Source organism: Eptesicus fuscus, chromosome 4, assembly GCF_027574615.1.
Source record: "Eptesicus fuscus isolate TK198812 chromosome 4, DD_ASM_mEF_20220401, whole genome shotgun sequence".
Classification (NCBI taxonomy): Eukaryota; Metazoa; Chordata; class Mammalia; order Chiroptera; family Vespertilionidae; genus Eptesicus; species Eptesicus fuscus.
This window is the reverse complement of record NC_072476.1, coordinates 29936029-29953265: the sequence shown is the minus strand read 5'-3', so window position 1 is coordinate 29953265 and position 17237 is coordinate 29936029. Positions and strand designations below refer to the sequence as shown.

The window sequence follows — 17237 nt, the reverse complement described above, 5'->3', positions numbered from 1 at the left end:
TCAGAGAACATTAGCAAGGGGATAGGTGCTTCAAAAGAGAATAATTGATTATCAAACGATGGAGAGAGGCCTTGAGAAAACCTCTGGGCCCTTAACTCCATTTGCTTTTTGCAGACCCTTGTTTGCTGAAAAAGTCCAGTATCAAGGACTCATACAAAGCTGTGGAACAATTAACCACAGGCAACCCCAACCTTTTAGCTTGTTCAGTGCAATTATAACTTAAAAAAATTAAATACAGTATAAGGCAAAAAATTTATTTTCATAATTTTTAATTTTTAATTTATTTTTATTTTTTGGTTAATCCTCACCCTACAATATTTTTTCCCATTGATTTTTAGAGAGGGTGGAAGGGAGGGAGGAAGGGAAGAGAGAGAGTGAGAGCAAGAGCAGAGAGAGAGAGAGAAACATCGATTGGTTGCCTCTTGTATGTGCTCTGATCTGGGCAGGGATCGAACCTGCAACCCAGGTATGTGCCTTTGACCAGGAATCAAACCCATGACCCTTTGGTTTGAGGGTGGTGCTGTAACCACTGAGCAACATCAGCCAGAGCAGTTTCTTTCTTTCTTTCTTTTTTTTCAAGGTAAAGCCCTTTCCCCCACATTTTTCTGTATTTCCGGTTCCCTCAAGTTGGTGTTGTGCTGGCCTCACAGACACATGCCAGTGTGGTGGGTGTGCCCGAGGTCAGGAGGGCAACCCCGCAGGTCTCTGCCATCACAGGGAAGCTGACTAGAAGCTGCCAGTGGGGCGTGAGGTAGGCGCCAGGGTCTGCGTTAGCCTGCACTGTCTGTGCAGCCAGTTTTCTTGAGTCCAAGCAGAGTGCTGAGCTCTTTACATTGTGTCTAGTTCTGAGAACAGCTCTGTCAGGTAGGTACTTTGCGGATGAGGAAACCAAGGCTCGGAAAATGCGGGTGATTTGTTTAAGATAACTGGGCAAGTAGGTGGCAGAGGTGGGAGGTGGAGCCAGGCTTTCCTTTTTCTGCTTCCAAAGCCCTGCGGGACTCTGCGGAGCTCATGACCTGTGCGTCAGTCCTGGTGGGCGGTGCCGTGGTTGAGGGATGCTCAGAGGGAGTGGGATGTGGGACAACTTCCAGAGCCCCCCCGCAGCCCCCCACTTGTGTTTCCTGGGTTGGAGGAGTCAGCAGCTCTTTCCTCTGCTCACCCTGGATGGGAATACAGGGCCTTGGGACAGATGCAGGGCTCCTTCACCCTGAGAGCTCACAGGGACCCACCAGTTCCAGGCCCCAGCTCCTGGGCTGGGCCCTTCCCTATCTCTGTGACCACAGCACTCCAACGTGTTCCCATTTATAGACACCGCCTCACCAGGACTGCTGAGACCAGCCCACTCCTTCAGTCATTTCCCCAGTCCTGTGAGTGACGGTTGGCCAAGCCACCCTGGTCCCCACACACACTGCAGAGTAAAGGAATCCAGGGACCTTAGGAGTTGACTCGAAGCTCCCCATGAACGGTCCAGTCAACAGAAGGCAGTCAGGCTGAACCCTGCTGTCCCTTCCCTGTCACCGATGGGCCAGCCCCAGGGAGCCACACACAAGCAGATGAGCTGGGGCTGCACACCAGGTCAGGCACAGTGGCCACTTAGAAAAGGAAAAACGAACAAACAAACCCGTGGACCTTGGAGTCACACAGACCTGGGTCTGAATCCTGAAGAGTCCTCTACTGGATGTGTGGGCTGGGGCGGAGCCTCAGCTGCCTGTCTATAAATTGAGGAGGCTGAGCTTTTCCTGCCGGCCATCCTGCGTTGTTTGAAGACTACCCAAGTTCCCAAATCTCATGTAGTCTGTGAACACTATCATGTTAGGTCTCAGGCAAGTCTGGTTGATGCAGGGCCCCAGCTCTGATATTCGGGATCCACGCCTGCTCAGGTGCACCAGGAGCTGGTCCCCTCCTGCCCCCCTCTGTAAATCAGTGCATCCTGCATCTCTTCCCCAGGAAGTGAGCCTCTGAGCTAGCGGGACCCAGCTGTGCCTGCAGCCAACCTTCCAGTGACAGGAACTGCCGGGTTGGGTCATTTCCCCTGTGTCTGAGGACACGCATCAGGCTCCAGCTGGGCTGGGTGCCTTGAGCAGGCCACCACCTGGAGGCTGGTCTCCCCCGCCTGCAGCCTCCCTTCACTCGTATGAAAGCCTTCTCTCCATGGCTTCCTGAGTGGGTCACCAAGGCAGGATCCTCAGCCTTTTTGCATTCTAGTCAGATTAATTCCTCCAACCTGGAAAGTATTCACAATTTTGGGTCCCTAATTCCAATGATGAATAGAGACTAAGAACACAGGTATATATAAATGCTCTCAAATGACAACCCTCCAGGGGAAATATGCTATAAAAGAGGACATCTTGGCCCTAGCTGGTTTGGCTCAGTGGATAGAGCGTCGGCCTGTGAACTGAAGGGTCCCAGGTTCAATTCCGGTCAAGGGCACATGCCCGGGTGGTGGGCTTGATCCCCAGTGGGGGGCATGCAGGAGGTAGCTGATCAATGATTCTCTCTCATCATTGATGTTTCTATCTCTCTCTCCCTTTCCCTTCCTCTCTGAAATCAATAAAAACATGTTTAAAAAACAACAACAAAAACACACATTACTCTTTTTTTTTTTTTTTTTTTTTTTTTTTTTTTTTAAATTTATTTATTGATTAAGGTGTCACATATTTGTCCTCATCCCCCCATTCCCATCCCACCCCTCTCCCCACGCATGCCCCAATCCCCTGTTGAACTTAACCGTTGGATAGGCTTATATGCATGCATACGGGTCCTTTGGTTGAACTCTCCTCCTCCCCCCACCCTCCCCCTACCCTCCCCTATCCTCCCTCTGAGGCCCGATAGTCCGATCGATGCCTCCTTGCTTCTGGTTCTGTTCTTGTTCCTCAGTCTATGTTGTTCATCATTTCCTCTAGATGAACGAGATCATATGTCACTAGATATATACTAATAAGAACTGAATGTGAGACGAGCAATAATATTTATGCTGACAGGCAAATGAATCAATCTGTAGCGAGCTTCCCCCTGGACCAACAGTTCTTTTGAGACCCAATTTCGATGTCCAGTAGTTCCTTATGTGAACATGTCAGCACTGACCCCTCAGCTCTGGATGGTGGACAAATGGTGGTAACGGAGGTCCGACTCCCTCTGGTTTGGTCTCGGCCGAACCCAGGGGTACGGCGTCACCTAGACTAAGGGGCACGTGGCCTCACCCATACCCAAGGGGCGCGTGGTCTCACCCGGGCCTGGGACCCAGCCTCACCCGGATGGATCCAGGGGCGCACGGCCTCACCCGGACCCAGGATCTGGCTTCACCCGTACCCAGGGACGCTTGGCCTCTCCCAGACCCAGGGGCACGTGGCCTCACCCGGGCTTAGTTGCACAAGGCCTCATCCTGATCCAGGGACACATGGTCTCACCCGGACCCAGGGACGCTTGGCCTCTCCCAGACCCAGGGGCACGTGGCCTCACCCGGGCCTAGGTTCACGAGGCCTCACCCGGATCCAGGGACACATGGTCTCACCCAGACCCAGGAACGATTGGCCACTCCCAGACCCAGGGCCACTTGGGCTCACCCGGGCCTAGGTGCACGAGGCCACACCCGGATCCTGGGACACATGGTCTCACCCGGACCCAGGGACGCTTAGCCTCTCCCAGACACAGGGGCACGTGGCCTCACCCGGGCCTAGGTGCACGGGGCCTCATCCGGATCCAGGGACATATGGTCTCACCCGAACCCAGGGACGCTTAGCCTCTCCCAGACCCAGGGGCACGTGGCCTCACCCGGGCCTAGGTGCACGAGGCCTCACCCGGATCCAGGGACACATGGTCTCACCCGGACCCAGGGACGCTTAGCCTCTCCCAGACACAGGGGCACGTGGCCTCACCCGGGCCTAGGTGCACGGGGCCTCATCCGGATCCAGGGACACATGGTCTCACCCGGACCCAGGGACGCTTGGCCTCTCCCAGACCCAGGGCCACTTGGGCTCACCCGGGCCTAGGTGCACGAGGCCTCATCCGGATCCAGGGACGCATGGTCTCACCCGGACCCAGGGACGCTTGGCCTCTCCCAGACCCAGGGCCACTTGGGCTCACCCGGGCCTAGGTGCACGAGGCCTCACCCGGATCCTGGGACACATGGTCTCACCCGGACCCAGGGATGCTTGGCCTCTCCCAGACCCAGGGCCACTTGGGCTCACCCGGGCCTAGGTGCACGAGGCCTCACCCGGATCCAGGGACATATGGTCTCACCCGGACCCAGGGACGCTTGGCCTCTCCCCGACCCAGGGCCACTTGGGCTCACCCGGGCCTAGGTGCACGAGGCCTCACCCGGATCCAGGGACACATGGTCTCACCCGGACCCAGGGATGCTTGGCCTCTCCCAGACCCAGGGCCACTTGGGCTCACCCGGGCCTAGGTGCACGAGGCCTCACCCGGATCCAGGGACATATGGTCTCACCCGGACCCAGGGACGCTTGGCCTCTCCCCGACCCAGGGCCACTTGGGCTCACCCGGGCCTAGGTGCACGAGGCCTCACCCGGATCCAGGGACACATGGTCTAACCCGGACCCAGGGATGCTTGGCCTCTCCCAGACCCAGGGCCACTTGGGCTCACCCGGACCTAGGTGCACGAGGCCTCACCCGGATCCTGGGACACATGGTCTCACCCGGACCCAGGGATGCTTGGCCTCTCCCAGACCCAGGGCCACTTGGGCTCACCCGGGCCTAGGTGCACGAGGCCTCACCCGGATCCAGGGACACATGGTCTCACCCGGACCCAGGGACGCTTGGCCTCTCCCAGACCCAGGGCCACTTGGGCTCACCCGGGCCTAGGTGCACGAGGCCTCACCTAGATCCTGGGACACATGGTCTCACCCGGACCCAGGGACGCTTGGCCTCTCCCAGACCCAGGGCCACTTGGGCTCACCCGGGCCTAGGTGCACGAGGCCTCACCCGGATCCAGGGACACATGGTCTCACCCGGACCCAGGGACGCTTGGCCTCTCCCAGACCCAGGGCCACTTGGGCTCACCCAGGCCTAGGTGCACAAGGCCTCACCCGGATCCAGGGACACATGGTCTCACCCGGACCCAGGGACGCTTGGCCTCTCCCAGACCCAGGGCCACTTGGGCTCACCCGGGCCTAGGTGCACGATGCCTCATCCGGATCCAGGGACGCATGGTCTCGCCTGGACCCAGGGGTGTGTGGGCTCTCCCAGACCCAGGAGCGCTTGGCCTCGCCCAGGCACGGGATCCAGCATCATCTGGGTCCAGGGGCACTTGGCCTCACCTGGACCCGGAGTCCGGCCTCACCTGGACCCAGGGGCATGTGGCCTCATCTAGACCCAGGGACTTGAGACCTCACTTATACCCAGAGGCGTGTGACCACACCCGAGCCCAGAGGCGCGCAACCCCGCCCGCACCCGGGTCTCAGCGGGGCCCCGTCTTCCCGATCCCAATTCCTGCCGGTCAATCCCCCCTCAGCAATTCCCCTGGCCATCCTTCCAGAGCTCCAGTATGGCTGCTGCAGAACTCGTCGGGCGGCGGCTCGGCGAAGCTCCGGTGCACCTGGTGCATGGCGGTGGGCCAGTCTGGCGTCGCTGCGTCGGCCCTTGGGTCTGCATCGGTGGCCGGTCGCCGAGCATGCGCACCTGGCCGCTTCCGGGGCGTTGAGATTCTTGACGGACTCAGAGGTCAGCAAGCGCGGAGTCTCCCACCCCATGTCTCATAGGGGCTCGTCTGTCCGTGCTTGGCTGCCAGTGGAGCCGTCCCCTCAGCCGGAGACCACCGGGGGAACTGCGCCGAGCACGTTCCAGGCCGCTGTTGTATCGCCTGAGCCATAGTTCTTTTGTGTCGCCTGAGCTGTAGTTCTTACAGTGTGGTCTTTGGGTCACCGGCATCAGCATCATCCCACATACCCCTCTTTTATTCTAGTTGTAGAGCATCTACTCAGCCAGCCCTATGGTGGTCTTGGATGGTGTCTGCTCTGCTCTCTTGTCGTAGTCTCAAAGTTGTTGTGGTAGGCAACAATCAGGCTTCCGCCCTATGCCTCCATCTTGGTCCTCCTTTGTATAGTTAAGTCTTGATTGTTGTTGGTGTCACTGGGGGGGCTCTCTTTGTCTATAAAGGAAGAGTTGCTGTGCAGGAGACACGTTTATGGGCCGGGTCTTGGTGCAGCAAAGCTTTGGCGCTCACTGAATATTCCCGTTGAATGTGTCCCTTATGCACGTGGTTGAAATCTGGTGTCATCTCCCACAGACCACTAGATGCCCTCGTTTCTGGGTCTCCAATGGGGTGTAGATCAGCTACTGCCTTAGGCACTCAGCAAGGATTACAGCAAAAACTGTAGTTTCTTCCTCCTGTCTGAGTGGCCCTGGAGCAGTCCGACTAGAACAGCAGATCATCTGGTCCGCTGCCAGAGGGCAGGCCACCCACATGCATAAGCCGTTGCTTGGGGCGCAGGTGTGCCTGCAAGACTTGCGGGGCGGGTCTTCAAAACGTGCGGGGCGGGTCCCAGGGCGGGGCGGGGTCTCAGGGCGCCAACAGGCCATGGTGCGGCGAGCCTCGATGGCTGTGAGTCTGGACCTTCTGCCTTCCACGTATCTAAGTCCCCTCGTTCCGCACTCCAGCGCAGCAAACACTGATTGCTGGGCGCACCTCCGCAAAAGTCCCGCCTCTCCCCGCAGGCATCTGGGTCTCCCGGGGTTCGCCAGAAGATGGGTTTCAGGGTGATGGAGAGCTAATCTCCCTTAGGTTTGGAACAAAAGCCCCTTTCCCCCGCCACCAGCCAGACCCACGCACCTCCACACCTCATCCCCTCCGATTTCGCTGGGTGCGAGGCAACAGAACAGCCTTTAACCTCCGCCGCCATCTTTTTCAAACTTCTCAATTTGTGCTTCTTAATCCCTTCATTTCAGTCAACTCTACTGAAGTCTAGCGCCGCCGGGAGGTGCACGGAAAGGGCGCCCGGGCCTCCGTCCGGTGCGCGGTGCGCGCGACCCACGGAACCAGGCGCGCGAGGGCCGCGCGGCTGGGACGGGCGCTGGGCGGCCGCCGAGCTCCAGGCACCGCCATCGCCGCGTTCCGGACGTCGCCGCCGCGGCGTCCCCCCAATCCGCACCTCTTAATCCCCTGAACTCAGTCAACTCTACTGAAGTCTAGCGCCGCCGGGAGGTGCACGGAGAGGGTGCCCGGGCCTCCGTCCGGTGTGCGGGGTGCGCGGCCCGAGGCACCAGGCGCGCGGGGGCTGCGCGGCGGGGACGGGTGCTGGGAGGCCGCCGGGCTCCGGGCGCCGCCGCTGCGGCGGCCCCAGCGTCCCGGGCCGGGCGGCCTGCGGGGGCGGCGGAGTTGCGAAAGTGAGTGAGTTTCCCAGGGTTTCGCCCGTAATGGGGTTCAGTGCAATCGGAGCCGGCGCTCAGCGCACTCCGGAGCCTTTATCTCCTTCCTGCCAGTGAACTCCGGCCAGATCATCAGCCGCCCCCTCCTCTCCGGTTCCATCCTCCCCGCAGGCGCGTGTGCTCGTGTCTCCGCCCGTTTCTCCATACCTCAGGCTTTTACGGCTTCCCCGACTGTCCCCGTGGCCTTCTCCTTCCCCCCAGCTGTGGGCATTTCAGTCCACCAACTTTCCTGTGATTCTGGACGATGTCCGTTCTGACCTCTAGTTGTATTTTTGAAATTGTTGTGCCCGGCTGCAGGTTAGGTGTTTAACCTATGCCGCCATCTTGGTTTCTCCTACTCTTTTTTTTTTAAAAAGAGGACATCTTGGGTCAACTGACAAAATTGGAGTATGAATGGTAAACTGGGTGAAAGTATTGCATCAATGTTCGGTTTACGGAAGTTGGTAACTAAATCCTGGTAATGTTAACAGAATATCCCTATTCTTAGAAAATAATACATAAAGTATGTAGGGGTAAATGATGTACACAACTTGCCCTCAAATAGTTCAGAAAAAATTATGCACATATGTTTACATACATGTTATATACTCATTCATTTACACACTTACAGGTAATGCTGTACACACATGAGAGAGAGAGGGAGAGAAAGCCAACAATAAAACATGGGGTAAAATGCTGCAATATGAGAATCTGGCTGAAAGGCATATAAATGTTCATACTATTTTCATTTCTGCAACTTTTCTATAAATTTGAATTATTTCAAAATAACATTGAAAAAAGAGACAACCATCCTAACTGGTTTGGCTCAGTGGATAGAGCGTCGGCCTATGGACTGAAGGGTCCCAGGTTCGATTCCGTTCAAGGGCATGTACCTTGGTCGCGGGCACATCCCCAGTGGGAGGTGTGCAGGAGGCAGCTGATGGATGTTTCTCTCTCATCTATGTTTGTAATTCTCTACCCCTCTCTTCCTCTCTGTAAAAAATCAATAAAATATATTTTAAAAAGAAAAAAAGAGACAATCTCCTAACCTCAATTTTTTTTGGCCTTTTCAAGGCCAATGTTATTTGTTTTGGGGTTTTCTATTTTAAACCCTCACTTTCTGGGTTCATGTGGAGGCAGAGGCTGATAACACAGTAATACTACGTCTCCAAGCAACTCTGCTTAAACTTGGAATCATTTTAGGTCACAAGGGACACCATTCAAAAGGGAGGTGTGTGTGTGTGATAAATGTGTGTGCATACATGCCCCTCAATGAATACACACATCTGTCTATCTCCCTCTGGTCTCTGCTGACTGATTTAAACCTGGAGATGCCAGCCCCAATGCCTACAGGGGTCAAACCAGTATGTGAATGAGTGACAAGGGCCAGGCATAAGAAAAGTCAACTAGAAATACAAGAAAACATTCTCGATTTTTAGTGGACTATAGTGAAGCAAAAAATGTCATAAAAACAGGTATGATACTGCAAATTATATTTGTGAGTCATAGTGAAAAAACACACACAGAAAAACAGAAACATTTAACAATTCATTTCCCCATCTCAAAATCCCTTGGGTCTAGAGGACTGCAGTCTTATACCCCATGGGGCATTGCGGGAGCATGCTCTTCATGTCGAGATGTGGAGGACCGAGTCCCACTGGGAGTCCTTTAACTCCGAGCAGTATTTCGTTTTGCTCAGTTTCATAATGGAAAACAGCTGTTCACAAATGTAAGTACTCCCGAACATGGAGAGAATCTTTGCGCAGTGGCTCTTATATCTCGGGTAGCTACTCCAGAGGTGCTTATAGAACTCGGGGATCCCCACCTTGTCGTACTTGGTCTTCAGCACCATGTTGCACTGCAGCTCAATCACCTCCATCTGCAGGGCTTCGTGGATGCTCTCGATCTTCACGGAGAAAGGGGAGCTGAACAGGGTCAGCTCGCTCTCGTAGAGTTTGAAGTCAGACAGTCTTTTCTGGAATTCGGTCTTCAACTCCACAATTTTGGGAATGTAGTTCAGGCTGTCACTTTCATTTCTGGAAACCGATTTCAGGGTGGGAAAGTGGGCCAGATTATTCCTTGCCAAATGAGTTTCCCAAAGGCACAGTTTTGCCAGAAACGCCCGAATCAAGTCGTACATTTGCGTCACGATTTGTGAATGACCTTGGAGAGAGATGCTCAGCGTGTTCAGATGCGTTGTCATGTCGACCAAGAAGGCCAAGTCTCTGACCCAGTCTTGAGAGCTCAGCTGAGGCAGGGGCTTTCCTCTGGAGGACATGAAGGAATCAATTTCTTCCAACGATTCAAAAAACCTCTTCAGCACCAGCCCACGACTGAGCCACTTAATCTCCGTGTAGTAGAGCAGGCTGCCATACTGGCAGTCCAGTTCGTAAAGCAAAGTCGTGAACTCGCTGTGGTTCAGGCCACGGGAGCATATCCAGTTCACGGAGTTCACGACCACGTTCATGACGTGGTCCATCTTCAACCTCTGAGCGCAGAGCGACTCCGGGTGAATGATGCAGCAAACGGACTTCAGGTCCGAGCCCTTGCAAACCGTGGCCACCTTGGACTTCAGTTTTGTAACAAGTCCATTGTTCGCATCCACCATGGCAGGGGTGCCCGTGGAGGCCACGCTCACTAATTTCGACCAGTTGATGTTGAACTTTTTAAGACTTTTCTCAACACGCAAAAATATTTCATTTCCAGATTTTGTGCCTGTCATGGGCACCGTATCCAAAAGTTCTTCCGACACATCGAAATTCTCATCGACACCACGGATGAATATGGCCAACTGGGTGATGTTATTAATATCTGTGATCTCGTCGATCGCAATCGAGTATGCCACAAACGACCTGATTTTCTCACGCAACTTCTCCCACAAGTTCCCCGTCACGTCTTCCGCAGGCTGCACGGCGGCGTTGTCGTGTGGACTCACATTTGCAAACGACTTTTTTTGCTCAGGACACACAATTTCTGATGACCCTAGGAGATACTTTCGGAGGCCTTTTTTTAACTCGTGAAGCTTCTCGTCGCGCATCTTCTCCGTGTACTGGTCGTAGTGCTTACTGTGGTTGGTCTGATAATGGCGTCGCAGGTTGTATTCTTTGGACACAGACATGCTCTGTTTGCATATTAAACACGTAGGAATATTCTGCACTTCCACGAAGAAGTACGCTCTCTCCCACTTTTCTTGAAATACGCGGCCCTCCAGGTCTATCTTTCTTTTTCCCACTTTTGGTAAAGGCATAGAGAATAAAGAAATAAAGAAATATTTCACTTTCTTTTAACTCTGCTATCCGAAAAGCAGCAGCAAAAGCACGATGGTAAGCGGAACGGAGAAAGCGGGTAGGGGGTGTGGTTCACTGGAGAGTAACCCCGCCCTGCAGCCAGGGACGGCGGACCCTCAGCCCCAGCAAAGGGCTGCCAGAGGGAAATGGGCCTCTGAGGCCAGACCTTCAGATTTCTAGAGAAAATCTGGAAATCGGTTTTCATGAAAAAGTCCCAGGCTTTTTAACAGTGGACAGATGACCATTTTTAAAAGGTACATGAGCCAAACAAAAGACATCCTGGTGAAGTTCAGCAAGCAGCTCTGTTTGCCACATCTGGCTTAAATAGGAATGATTTGAAAGTACATTTGCATTTAACGTATTTTTTCTTTTGATTCTCAAGAGAACTTTATAATCAGAGAAGGGAGCAAGCGCAGAAGGCGTATGATTCACCTGTTGGGCGTCACAAAAGGCAGGTGAGGGCCAGAGAACCGCACAGAACTTAACTTGTTTTAAATGGAAAGAACCTGGCCACGATGCAGGTAAGCTTTACTTCGAAAGAACAGACATAAAAAACTCACTTTCGGTAGACTTTCAGGAGCAAATTAAATGCTTGAACTTCACATCAAATTAAAAAACATATATATGCAGAGACAGAAAGTCAACTTAGTGGCTGGTATGCCTGGGCCTGGGGGTGGGAACGGGAAATGACTGAAAATGGGTAGGAGGAGTGTCTGGGGGCAATGGAAATGCTCTTCTATCAGATTGTGGTGATAGCTGCACAACTCCCCAGATTTACTAAAAATCACCGAATTGTGTATACTCTACACGAGTGAATTTTCTGGCATGTAAATTATGCCTCAATAAAGCTATTACAAATGTAAAAATCATTTAGCAACCACACTAGTTTAGGACTAATAATTGAGCCTTTCAAAAGAATACTTTAGTTTCCAAATTTTAAGTGAGGAGGTTCCCTGGTGATTCAAGCTCTTGAGAACATCTCTATACCTTCTGCCTCACTTACCCTATAGGATAGTAACTTGCCTGTAAGAGTTCCAGGGGAGACATTAAAAATATTTAACCAGCTGAGTGCCTGGGGCATTGCTCAATCAGAACAGATGTCAACATCAGCACTGGTAGGGGGGCTTGGAGGATTCTGGGAGCACTGCTGTGCCAGGTGGTACCCCTTTTAGTTCTGAACTGTGGGAGTTTGGGGGGCTGGGGTGGCCAGGAATCACTGTCTACCAACTGAGACGGACTAGTTCAGTATTATGATATGAGGCCCAACCACAAGGAGCTCACATATCACACACAGTCTGCTGTGCAGCAAGGTCCATCAAACTCATGTGTGAGAAAAAATGCCTGGCTAAGGCCCTGGCTGGTTTGGCTCAATGGATAGAGTGTCGGCCTACAGACTGAGGGGTCCCGGGTTCAATTCTGGTCAAGGGCACATACCTCGGTTGCAGGCTCCTCCTTGGCCTGGGCCCTTGGAGGCAACCAATCGATGTGTTTCTCTCACATCAATGTTTCTCTCTGTTTTTCCCTCTCTCTTCCACTCTCTCTGAAAATCAATGGAAAAATATCCTCAGGTGAGGATTAAAAACAAAAAAAAAAAAACCTGGCTAAGAAAATTCAAGGAACAGAATTAAAAGACTTTGCAACAAGCAGGAAAAAGGAAGTGCGTATAAAGAGCAGCATGCTTTGCGCTAAGGTTCAAGAAGCAAGGACCCCGTGGTCAGTTCCCACCGAGACACTTCCCGCTTCACAGCGGCTGCTGGGATGATATCACCCCCCGAATACTCACCGTTGTTAAACTCAAGGCCTGGAAGTGGTCTGAAGAGAAAGAGATATTGGTGAATGAAACAACGTTCATTTTTCCTCTCCTGTCCATTTAGTTCTATTTGACAAACTTTGGTGAGTGTCAGCTCTATGCTACTGCAGTGGGATATAAAACGGAGACAGCTGCCAAGATCACCAAGAAACAGGAACAGGGCCCTGGCCAGTGTTGCTAAGTGGTTACAGCGTTGGCCCGAGTACCAAAGGGTTGTGGGTTCCATTTCCGGTCAAGGGCATGTACCGGGGTTGCTGGTTCGATCCCCGGCCCCAGGTCAGGGTGCATGCAGGAGGCAACCCATCCATGTGTCTCTCTCATATCGATATTTCTCTCTCTGTCTCCTCCTTCCTTCCTCCCTTCCATTCTCTCTAAAAATCAATGGAAAATAATATCCTTGGGTGAGGATTGAAAATAACACTAACAAAGGAAACAGGGACAGGGACACACAGCTCACAGAAGCAGAATATGATCAAATGACTTGAGAGGCAGCACGGCACAGCAGTTGACTGCAGGGACCCATCGCCCACCTCCTGGGGTAAAAGTCCCTATGCCCCCTCATCTACTGCAGGCCAGTTACTGTCTGTGGATGCGTTCTCATGGCCAAGAGGGGAACTCTCACTTACCTAAGGACTGTGAATTTGATAAATTCTGCAGCATCCAAGATCCTTCTCAGGGAGCTGATTTCCAGGTACCCAGGGGCTTTGAATACCACCCCCGGGGGCATGCCATCGATGACCACGCAGCCAGGGTTGAATGTGATTTTTCTGTAAGGAACTTTCACGGGGAAATCCACGCCAATGGCTTCCCCTGTGATGAGACAAACAGCAAAACATTAATTGCATTCATCACTTACTTAACCCAAACTATGCTTTATCTTTAATGTTAGGATTTAAAAATCATTCACAGCAAGTGACAACAATGGTGATGAGCCATTATTCTGTTAATTTCCAGGAGTACTACGATGTAAGAATAATCTTACTGATTTTGAAATTGGCAATGGGTAGTATAGCAGACTCAGTTTCTCAATCCATCAAAAAGGGATTATCATAGTATCTACTGAAAAAGGTTTTTGTGAGGATTAAATATTTAATCACATGTTCAGCATTAAAAATAATGCTCAAAAAAAAAATAATGCTCAGCCATGGTAAGAACTCAGTAAATCAAAGATAGCTATTATTATTATTTTAATTAGTGTTCCTAGGTAAAAGCTTTTCAGTAAAAATAAACACTCATTTTGACTATAGCTCCTTCACAGAAGATCAGTTTCTTAGATAAAGTATTCGATTAAAAAGAACTATTTAAATATATAAATTTTGGATATTTAACGATATAAAAACTTACCAAATTTTCGACTAAAGAGGTCATTAACTTGTTCTCTTAGTTGCTTTATCTTTTCTATGCTTGATAATCTCTCCTTCTCATTATCTAAAATAATTAAACAAACAAGCAAACTAGGATTATTAATGTATTTGCCCCAAGAAAGCTGTTAGAAGAAATGCTTGTTAGCATATGAAAAAGCACTTTAAGTGGCTTATCATTCAGTTTAATTTTGGCAAAAATTGAGCATCTTGGAAATTTGTAAATGGAAGCCATTACATTACAAAGTTATATTTTCCAAATTATAACTCCATATAAACATACTACATACTACTCTCAGGAACATGTTCAATATTATGAAAGACAAGGATGTCCACTTTCACCACTACTCTTCAACATTATAATAGAAATCCTAGCCAAAGCAATATGACATGTAAAAGGAATAAAATGTATTAAGATTAGTAGAGAATATTTTTCAATACTTAAAATTTTTATTCTATTTAATTTTGAATAAAGCAACAACATGGTTCAAAACTCAAGAGATATAAAATAATACATAGTAAAATGTCTCTCTCCCATCCTCATCTCAGTTCCCAGTTTCCTTCTCTGGAGGAACTATGCAATTAGATTCTGTTGTTGCTCTCCAGATACCTTTTACATACACTTATTCAGAAAAGGAGATTACTTGATGGGCAGCAAAAAAAAAATTTCACTTCTGTGGCCAAATCCAATTCAATCGTAGCTAGTGTTTGGAGTTGTCTGCTTTGAGGTGTATTTTCCCATTAATGCCAGGGCATAGCTGGGAGAACAATATAATTGATTAACAATGTTTGATATAAGCAAGATATTCAGTGAGTGGGAATCTGCAGGATATTTTATATTCCTTGATTGTAATCCCATAATTAATAGGATGAACTAAGGAAACAACAACACAACTCCAAGAGACTAATTCATGTCAGAAAGTGTTTAAAATCTAACAAAATAAAAATGTAATATAAATTATGATGAAGCCAGATAAACTTCATACCTGGAATTGTCACCTGAACGATGTTAAGATCTTCAACGCCTGCTGCAGAACTTGTAGTATTGGATGGATTTGTGTTTCCTTAAAACAGAATTGAAATTTAGAACTTACAGAAAATTAGGCCAATCCACCTCTAAAATGTCAAAGTACCATTACTCAGAAGCCCAGAATGAATTTTTTTAAATCTTGAGGACATTTAGCTGCAGGGAAACAAGATGGCTTGGCATCAGTTGATATTTGAGTCTCTGCAGTTTAATTGTCAAAAGGGGATTTTGACCATTAAACTGCAGATTTTAAAAGAAGGATGTTTAAAGGTATATTACCTTTGTTGTTATTCTCAGTTTAAAAGGGGGAAAGAAAAATAAGACATATAAGTGTGTTCAAGAGGACATTTAAGTAGCAGACAGACATCCTATGAAAAACGATTTAACAGTTACAGAAACGCTCAGACGGGGCTAATAGTAAAAGCAGAGTTGATGTTATGTTTTTTGGTCAAATGATAAATACAACCTTCACTTGAATTCTAGGTGAGAAATATAAATGAGCCTATCTAGTCCTATCCCAGGAACTCAAAGCTCAGTCCATGTGTGTGTGAATGATCCCTTGGGAGTTTGAGATTATGCATCTGAAGAACAAGACTTCAGACAGACACAAGGAGCCACAGCAGCAACCAAGTACAGGTGAATCAGCACGAATCCATCCTTACGAATGGAGTGCTGTGCAGGGGCTGACGCTCTGGGGCAGGAGACACTTTGGCAGGGCCTCTGGTGCCTGCCGAGTCTGTCCTTCGGGTGTGTCACTTGTTGAGGTGTTTGGGTGATGCTCTGGTGTGGTGTGAAGCTGGCCACCACGTGCTGGTTCTGGGGCCTCTTAGGAGGGATTTTGGGCGCAGGCCAGGTTCGGTCACTGCCTATGTCCTGCCCGGGGCCCCTTGGTATGAGCTTCAGTGATCTGCAGAAGTGATCAAGCTTCACTTGTCCTGTGCGTGGAGGTGCCCGGGAGAGGCTGGCTGCAGCTCGTCCAGGCTTAGAGCTGCTTAGCAAGAGGTACAGTGCACGGTGAGGCCAGATGCTGCTCGTATGGGGGTTGTGAACCTTTTAGAGATTTTAGTCAAGTCCGAAGTATGAGCCAAGACGGGCCATTTGTATGGAAAAGCCAGTGGAAGCAGCTTGGGTGGGCCTGCAAGTTGGGTAGGGTGGGGTCTCAGGGAATCAACAGGTCAGGGTGAAGGGTGTTAGCCCAGTTGGTGGGGACTCAGATATGGCACTTGCCTGGGCCTGCAGGCTGTGATAGGAGGGAGGGCTCAACAAAGGAGCAATGGTGTCTCCCGGCACTTTTGTCTGGGAGAAGTGTCCTTCTAGCCCTTGTCCTGAAACCAGACAATTCCGTTTCTTTCCATATGTCCCTGGCACTTTTCGAGCTGCTGCCCCAGCACAGGCGCTAACAGTAAGCAAGTCCCAGTAAGTCCATGCGTAGGCCCTTTAGGAGGAGGCCCTGGGACTCCAGCAGCCTCCGTCTCACTCAGCCACAACCTCCGCTGGTTTTCACAGCCAGAAGCTACGGGGACTTCTCTTCCCAGCACTGGAACCCTGGGCTGGGACCCCTCATCCTCATGGGGGACCTCTGAAGCCAAGAAACCCCTCCAGATTTTAAGCTGTCACACATAGGTGTGGGACCAGCCGGCTGCAAGTCCGCCCCTCCTACCAGTCTCGATGTGGCTTCTTCTACACGTCCTTAGTTAAAGGACTTCTGTTCAGCTAGACCTCAGGGGGTTCGCAAGGATGGCTGTTCTGCAGTTTAGTTGGAATTGGGATTGGCAAGCACAGCACTTTCTTACGCCACTATTCTGACTATATTAATTTCTCTAAACAAAATTGAGATCCCACTGTAAATTGTGATTTCTGTTTTGGGTATAACTTGTCTTGAGCCAGACAAGCGTGTTTCTCACTGAACGTACTGTGAGCATTTTTCCAAATAGACCACGATCCATCCTCTACCTGCTGGACACTTAAACTGCACCTCTTTTTCTCTGTTATAAATAATGACGGGAGGTTTCCTCCCCCATAAAATAAACAATTTCATGAAACCATTTTTAGAATTCAAAAAAGTGAAGTATGATGGAATAATCAAATTAGGGTGGTAATATTCATTCAATCTCAAAATTCCCCTAATCATGGGAAAACCAGTTTAGACCCTGTGATATTTCAAGGTAAGCAATATCTCTAAGTAAAAAGGACTCACTCAGGAAAAAAAAAAATACAACTTCAAGGGCATAAATGTTTATTTTAAAAGTATAATTTGTATAGTTTATACCTATTGTCCAAATACTACTATCTTCGTATTAAATCATTTCTGATGGAAAAATGATAAAATTGCAATTTTATAATTACAATTTTACTAATTTAATTCTATTTTATAATTCAGATTTTACTAA

At 50.0% G+C, this 17237-nt stretch overlaps 1 protein-coding gene across 1 annotated transcript in view; it reads right to left on the bottom strand.

Moving 5' to 3' along the window:
• Positions 1 to 8814: 8814 nt before the first annotated feature.
• The window catches only part of LOC103286265 (general transcription factor II-I repeat domain-containing protein 2), a 47563-nt gene continuing 39140 nt past the window's right edge, over positions 8815 to 17237 (bottom strand). Inside the window, exons 11-15 of the mRNA XM_028145374.2 lie at positions 14807 to 14884; positions 13804 to 13887; positions 13086 to 13269; positions 12433 to 12461; positions 8815 to 10593 (exon numbers count right to left, since the gene is read on the bottom strand). Of these exons, the coding sequence (XP_028001175.2) occupies positions 8990 to 10593; positions 12433 to 12461; positions 13086 to 13269; positions 13804 to 13887; positions 14807 to 14884 (1979 nt within the window). The 3' untranslated portion in view covers positions 8815 to 8989. The remainder of the gene's footprint in view (positions 10594 to 12432; positions 12462 to 13085; positions 13270 to 13803; positions 13888 to 14806; positions 14885 to 17237) is intronic.